The 7,887-nt window shown below is 42.2% G+C and overlaps 1 protein-coding gene across 1 annotated transcript in view; it reads left to right on the top strand.

Annotated features, from left to right (window-relative positions):
* Positions 1-5,142: 5,142 nt before the first annotated feature.
* Positions 5,143-7,887, top strand: part of ALDH5A1 (aldehyde dehydrogenase 5 family member A1) — a 15,260-nt gene continuing 12,515 nt past the window's right edge. Inside the window, exons 1-2 of the mRNA XM_015818385.1 lie at positions 5,143-5,391; positions 7,150-7,233. Of these exons, the coding sequence (XP_015673871.1) occupies positions 5,143-5,391; positions 7,150-7,233 (333 nt within the window). The remainder of the gene's footprint in view (positions 5,392-7,149; positions 7,234-7,887) is intronic.

Below are 7,887 nucleotides of genomic sequence, written 5' to 3'. Positions count from 1 at the left end.
AAAATGGAGAAGGTGAACTGTTATTGAAGTGAACACTTCAAAAAATCTCTCTTCTAATTCTTGATTATTTAGCCAATCAAGAGTTATCTCCAGCTGGATAGCTCGTCTGCTTCAACTAAAAGTCATTGCTTAATGGAGTTTCTGTCATATAAAATAAAGAAGAAGCCAAAGACAAATATAACAGGTTACAAATACAAGATCTTATCTGCCTTAAAGGCAGATCTTATCTGCCTTAAAATTAGGAGTTGTGTATTTACATAATAAAATGAACATCTGGAAGCCTCTCTTGCCAAATATGGTATCTGTATCAAAAAAAATATTACCAAACAATATCCATCTTTTTGAAAAAAAGCAAAGTTGAAATGACTGTATCTGCCTTCCATTTTTCCACTAATACAATGATGCAGTGCTTATTTTACTCACTATGAGATAAACTGCCCACAAACAAGGTCTGCATGATAGCAGCTTATACCTATCTTGATTCATGGGTTAATAAAGGAATAAAAACTAAGTGCTGTTAATGCAGTTCTGCAATAACTGCAGTAATTCATATTAAACAGCAATCGTTTCTCATTTCAAAATGCTAGAAAAGTCTGGAAAATACTGAAGGAGGGAATCCAAGCCAAGAAGTCCCTCACTCCATCCCACCTCCCCACCCCCACCCCTTGGCTTTTTTCTGCCAAGTGTGGGGTAGAATTTGAAACCACAGTTTTATATAATTTTTATCAGCAGCTGCTTCTGCCCACTTATTTCGCCTATTTAAAATATGTCTACAACTTTCATCATGTAATACCAGAACCATTGGTAACACAGTGCATAAGCACAATAATTTGTTTAAAAAACAAATAACGGTACAAGAAGTATTCAGTAAGCATGATTTAAAGGAACAATAAACTTTTCAGCGACAAGTACAATGATAAAGCCAGAGTGAGAGATTATATAAATTGAAATGCCTGGAGGCTGAAAAGATTATAAAGTAGACATTACTTGCTGAATCTTTTGAGGAAGAAAAGGTTCCAGAACTGAGGTTCTCCCAAAGTGAAATTATTTGCTTTAAAATCACACTTCCTGCATGGGAGGAATTTGGAACAATGCCATTTTGGAAGTTCTTAAATCAAAGCTTGGCACGACAAGTTGGTTCCAAAGTTGTTCCAAAGAGCTAGAAATGAAAGAAATAGCACCTTAAACTGACTGAAAAAGTAAAATAAGGCAACAGTGCAGTTCTTATTATTGGAATTCTTTTATTATTTGAATGAATTGTATTGTACTGTCAACATTCTACACAGAATTTCTAAGTCATCTTTGTGGCAACGATGAGAGCATGGATGACCATAGTAAGATCATTTTTGTTGTGAAATAACCATGGCTAATATTATCCATGCCACTAAGACCATTTGAAACTTTGGTTTATTGGCCCTTATCCAAACCATTAACCAAATCTAGATACCACTTCAGTAGTCTGTGATGACCCAGAGAAATAGCTTTAAATACCCTGAGACCAAAAGATTGGTACAATAATTCCAAATTCTTAAAATGTCCTCATTCAGTACCTTTGTATAAATGTTAAAGAGCATAAGAGATATAATGGACCCTGCCATATTGTTTCTTCCTCCCTGACCACTTAAACTAATGTGGAGAATGGCAGAACAATTGCTTCACCCTTTCATCACTCCTCTTTGTGGATTCATATACCAATGTACCTAAGGTTAAGCCATCTATTGCTCAATACACTGAATCATAAACTGGATTTGCACACCAATGTCTTTTGGATGGGGAGGACTCAGAAGAGAGAAGTTAAGTCCAGTCCCCTCCTCATTGCATAGTCACAATCCATGATCCAATGTGGCAAATGAGTGCCACATTGAAAGAAATGCTGGATCCAATTCTCCGATGGCAACAGAAAATGGCAACTTATAATGATGAATCATTTAAACATCTTGGGGACATTTAATTTCTGGAATTTAAGAGGGCATTCTCAATCAAATGAAACAGTTTTCAAAGCGCAAATTTATTAAGAGGTTTAACAGCAAAATAAAATGCTATTTGTTGTTATTTTATTAAATCACATTATGTATACTAATCAGCTCATTGATGCATAAGGACAGCTATATTATTACACATCTATATTTGAATGGCCAAGTTAATAATCTTTCCCATCTGTATTTCTGCATGTTTGTTTTCTCTGGACTAAATAGCTCATAATTTATGCTCCCACCACATAGGTTTACAATCAGGATAGCAGAATAACAGAGTTGGAAGGGACCTTGGAGGTCTTCTAATCCAACCCCCTGCTCAAGCAGGAGACCCTACCATTCCAGACAAGTGGCTGTCCATTTAAAAAGCTTCTGGTGATGGAGCACCCACAAGGGTGAAGGCAAGTCATTCCACTGATTAATTGTTCTTATTGTTAGGAAATTTCTTTTCCAGATTGCTTCTCTACTTGATTAGTTTTCAAGCATTGCTTCTTGTCTTGCATTCTGGTACTTTGGAAAATATATTGACCCCTCTTTGTGGCAGCCTGTCAAATATTGAAACACTGCTTCGTCCTTCTTTTCACCAGACTAGACATACCCAATTCCTGTAACCATTCTTCATTAATTTTAGCCTCCAGCCCCCTAATATCTTTGTTACTCTTTTCTGCACTCTTTCCAGAGTCTCAACATCTTTTTTATAATATGGTGACCAAAACTGGATACCGTATTCTAAGTGTGGTTTTATTAAGGCTTTATAAAGTTATTCTAATACTTCACGTGATCTTGATTCTATCCCTCTGTTAATTCAATCTAGGATTGAATTCGCTTTTTTGGCTCCTGCCATACTATTGGCTCGCATTTAAGTGATTGTCCTGATCAAGAGGGCTTCATTCTCTAAAACAGTGGTTCTCAACCTTTTTAATGCCGCGACCCCAACCGGTTGTAAGTCGAGGACTAAACCGGTCGTACGTCGAGGACTAAACCGGTCGTAAGTCGAGGACTAAACCGGTCGTAAGTCGAGGTCTACCCAACTGGTTGTAAGTCGAGGACTTTCCCTGCCCGGGAGCGCCGCGCATGCGTGGTTCCGCCCCCTGCGCCGGCCGAGGCGTAGCTGGCAAACGGCAGAGACGGAGCAGACCGACCACCAGCTGGCCCAGCCCAAGGGAGGTAAGGCACCCGCCGGAAAAGGGGGGAAAATGGCGGACAAAAAAAATGGCGGACAGCCTTGCTTGGCGACCCCCGTGAAATGGTCGATCGACCCCAAATGGGGTCCCAACCCACAGGTTGAGAACCACTGCTCTAAAAGCACATGGCAGGAAAAAATATGAGCTGTTCACATGCCGTAAAAGTACTTTTTAAAGATGTTTGCATTTGTGCCCCATCCTTTTGCGTCCTTTCTCTAACAGCTGAATATAGCGCATGGGAGGCTGGTTTTGTTTGTATTTCACACTTCTTAACTGCACATCTCCCTCAGAGATTCCCTTTAATATTAATAGTCTTGCACTGAGAACCAATGACAGGTCCAAAGTAACTGGATCAGTATTACTCTTCTGAAGTGGAGACTTCTCTCAGCAGAGATATTGGAGGCTCACTTCCACCAGCAAAATTCCCAATGACCATCAGAAATGGTTCCTCCTAAATTGCCTGTACAGATGGGTGTTGATTAAATTACAGCCGCGTGGCCGCTTAGCATAATTAAATCCCATATAAAACAGTAGGGTGACTGTAACTGCCAGCCCGAGAGGGAGAGTTCATGACAATCAGATCACTGACTTTAAAGTTTAAGCCATCCTGAGTACCACCTTGTAAATGGCATTATCTCTATCAATGTGTGTATACCCCACTGAGTTGAGAGGCTCTTATTCCCAGGAGAGCATACTCCTGGGTTTTTGTGGCTCCTCCAGCCTGAATCAGAATCAAAATAGAGCTGGAAGGGACCTTGGAGGTCTTCTAGTCCAGGGCTTTTCAACCTTTTCACCCATTGTACCACTTTTAGGATATGGCAACATCCGAGTACCACCAGTCGCCTAGCAAGGTGTCAAAAACTTGACCAAAAAAAAAAAAAAAGGAAAAAAGTGATAAAGTACAGGTAGTCCTCGACTTACAACAGTTCGCTTAGTGAGTGTTCGAAGTTACAATGGCACTGAAAAAGTGCCCCCCAAGCCACAGACGAGCAAGACACCTGCCTGCCCATCTGGCAGCGCTCTTTTTCCTGTTGTGAGCATTTCTGTTGAGGATTGGCAGCGGGGGTAGGGTGGGGGGTGTTTGGTTTTTATTCCCCCCCGTCTGCTGGGTGGTTGCAGCAGGTTTTGGTCACTTCACATGACCCTGGGACACTGTGAGCGTCATAAATATGAATCAGTTGCCAAGCATCTGAATGCAAATCACAAGACCCTGGAGATGCTGTAACATTCCAGCTGATCGGAGCTTCTTCTGGGCTCAGCAGAAGCGCCAGGATCAGCGCCGAGCTCCAGCTGGAGCCTGGCGCTGATCCTAGTGCTTCCACTGAGTCCTGACAGCCCTGCAGCTCCAGCCATCTCTTGCTCAGGCTCATGCGGTGCTGCACTGGTTCAGCTCATTCCCCTCCCCCCACTACCACTTTTCTAGAATGGTCGCGTACCACCTGCCAGGTGCCAATGTACCACAGGTGGTACCCGTACCACTGGTTGAAAAGCCTTGTTCTAGTCCAGCCCCCTGCTCAAGCAGGAGACCCTATACCATTTCAGACAAGTGACTGTCCAGTCTCTTCTTAAAAAGCTCCAATGATGAAGCACCCACAACTCCTGAAGGCAAGCTGTATCACTGATCAATTGTCCTCACTGATAGGAAGTTTCTCCTTCATTCCAGGTTGCTTCTCCCCTTGATTAGTTTCCATCCATTGTTTCTCGTCTTGCCTTCTGGTGCTTTGGAAGATAAGTTGACCCCTTCCTCTTTGTGGCAGCCTAGCCCACTCCTTTGCGGCCACCGCTTGCTATGCAGCGGAGGAGCTCAAAGGGTCGCCGCGCTCCCCAGGGACGTTCACCAGCCCTTTGCGCTCGCCCGCCCCGCGCTCCGCCTTCCACGGAGGGGAAGGACGATGGCGGCGAGGATTGCGCGGCCGCATTTCCGGGGGTTGCTGGCCCACCGCTCCTGCCGCAGTCCCCGGTTCCTGCTGCAGGCCAGGCCGACTATGGCGAGCCCGTCGCCTAGCCGGCTGAGAAGTACCGGCCCAGGCTTGGCCACTGGGGCCGCTTCCCTGGCCCGCTCTGGAGGCTTCGTGGGAGGCCGCTGGCTCCAGGCGGCAGCCACTTTCCCCGTGCGGGACCCGGCCACCGGCGCGGAACTCCTCCAGGTAGCGGACTGCGGCGTGGCGGAGGCGGAGGCCGCGGTGAAGGCCGCCTACGAAGCCGGCGCAACTTGGAGCGCAGCTTCTGCAAAGGTGAGCAAAGGGAAGGCGCCCGGCGGCGTCCCGGCTAACGAGAGGCTGCCGGAGGGGAGGGGTGCGATAAGCAAGTTGGGATGCGGGGTGCAGAGAGAAATGCTTCCCAGGAAGCAAGCGATTCGAGAGCCCAGGGATACAAAGTCAGTCAGCCCAAAGACGTGCACACGTCTTACGACCGAAGATTAATCGAGAAACGTCCAACTAAGTTTAAGTCGTATTTCACAAGTGAAGGATTATTCACACAAAATAGACGTCGGAGACATCGTTTGGTGTCCAAGCGGTTTCGTTACCGCGTCAGTAGTTAAGCAGTAATGACATGTGGTTACGACGACAATTGCTTTATGTCAGAACATCAGATGGAAACATCCAGATGTGTGTGCTGATGTCAAAGCGGGTGTTGTCATTTCTCCCCATCAACCCTGCAGACACCCATGTATTCAGTCTTAATAATATCTGGTATCTGGAGTTAAAAAATTTTTTTTACCCAAATTGTGCTAGTTGTATTCAGAAAATAACAGAATAACAAATTTGGAAGGGACCTTGGAGATCTTCTAGTCCAACCCACCTGCTCAAGCAGGAAACCCTATAGCAGACAAATGGCTATCCAGTCTCTTCTTAAAAGCCTCCACTGATGGAGCACCCATAACTTTAGATAAACTGGTGTGGTCCTGTGATTGGATTGTGGATTTAAAAAATCAGATATGCAGTACTCACCAGTAGATTAAAATCCAGTTTGCAGAGTCAGTGAAAGAAATTGCTGTAATGGCAGTTTCTTGGCTTACTTGTTAACTAAATTGGCACATGTACTTTGTACAAGATAAAAGGAACACGTGTAATAGTTATATGTTTCCAGTATGTAAATAGCGTGATGATAGCCTGCAGAGGCACATTAGAAGAATACAAGATATTTCCCTAGTTTTCAGCTTTAATGGATTCTTATTTCTAAATCATGTATTCATATGTTTATATAGTTTCAAATTGTGTTTTATCCAGTCTCTAAATAAAAAGCCATTTACTCTCCAGGAGTACCTGCAGGATCAAAGTCTTTCATCAGCAATGTTGGACCATTGTTCCACAAACTTGCTCGTTTCATATACGTATCACCAAATTTGTACAAAAGGGACGTGGTTTGCAGTGTGAACACTTTCATGATTTGAACTTTCTGTAGACATTTTTTGGCATTTTTTTTACATTCTGGAGCCTAAAACAAGAGTCAATTCTTTACTAAGTCAGACTTACTTCTGCATAGACATGCATAGCATTTTCCTCTGAATATCTTGGAATACTCTTGGATGCTTTTTAAATGTTAATTATTTTGTCTGTTTGTTTTTTTACACAAAGTATCTTTCCACCTCTTGCATTGTTTCAGACCTCACGTGGCCTGTGTTTGTACAGTACAGTAGATCTATTGTACTATAAACTAATCAATGACTTTTTAATTACAAATTGCTTATGATGCAAACTCAGTGAGTCAAAAAAAATCAGACTTTAAATTAACTGAGTAAACTGTGCTTGAATTAACTACAGGTGGGATAGTATAAAACATAGCTACTTGACTATGGGGCTGATGTATTGAAATCTGCTTTTAGTTTTAGGAATAATATTAGACTGAACTTTGATCTACTTGATAGATTTGGAATGATCATAATTGAATAAAGTAAGACTCTATAAGTTACAATTATATTTAGACAAATTTGCTTTTGTTTTCAAATTTTACAAAGATCCTTCTACAGTACAATTTTATTTTTTATTCAGGATAGAGCGGTTTTGCTTCATAAATGGTATGATTTGATGATAGAGAATAAAGATGAGCTTGCAAGGATCATTACAGCAGAAAATGTAAGTATACAAAGAAGAAAAATCTTCCACTGAGGCTGCAGGCATGAAACTTAGCTTGCTGAGTACAGTTTTGTTTACAGTGTTTCTCAACCTTGACAATTTTAAGGCATGTGGACTTCAACTCCCAGAATTCCACAGCCAGCAATGCTGGCTGTGGAATTCTGGGAGTTGAAGTCCACATGCCTTAAAATTGTCAAGGTTGAGAAACACTGGCTTAGAAGAAAGATCGAAGCAACCAATAGACAGAATTCAAATGTTCTTCCTTGCTTGTGTTTGCACTATATTCTAAATTATATATCCTGGTTCATAAAATATAGCAGCTATATTCCCACAATACATTAAACCAAAACAAACCACATTATAGCATAGCACATAGACAATATACTAAGGTAGCGGCAGTGCTTGCCAAACACATTGAATCTTATTTAGTCTTGTGTGATTCCAGCCCATGTTATTAATAATAATAATAATAATAATAATAATAATAATAATAATAATAATAATAATAATAATAATAATAAAGTTGGAAGGGACCTTGGAGGTCATCGAGTCCAACCCCCTGCCCAGGCAGGAACCCTATACCATTTCAGACAAACGGCTGTCCAGTCTCTTCTTAAAAACTTCCAGTGTTGGAGCATTCACCACTTCTGGAGG

Source organism: Protobothrops mucrosquamatus, unplaced genomic scaffold (assembly GCF_001527695.2).
Source record: "Protobothrops mucrosquamatus isolate PMUCROS unplaced genomic scaffold, P.Mucros_1.0 scaffold733, whole genome shotgun sequence".
Classification (NCBI taxonomy): domain Eukaryota; kingdom Metazoa; phylum Chordata; class Lepidosauria; order Squamata; family Viperidae; genus Protobothrops; species Protobothrops mucrosquamatus.
The sequence above is the reverse complement of the archived record's forward strand: the minus strand, read 5'-3'. Positions and strand labels throughout refer to the sequence as shown.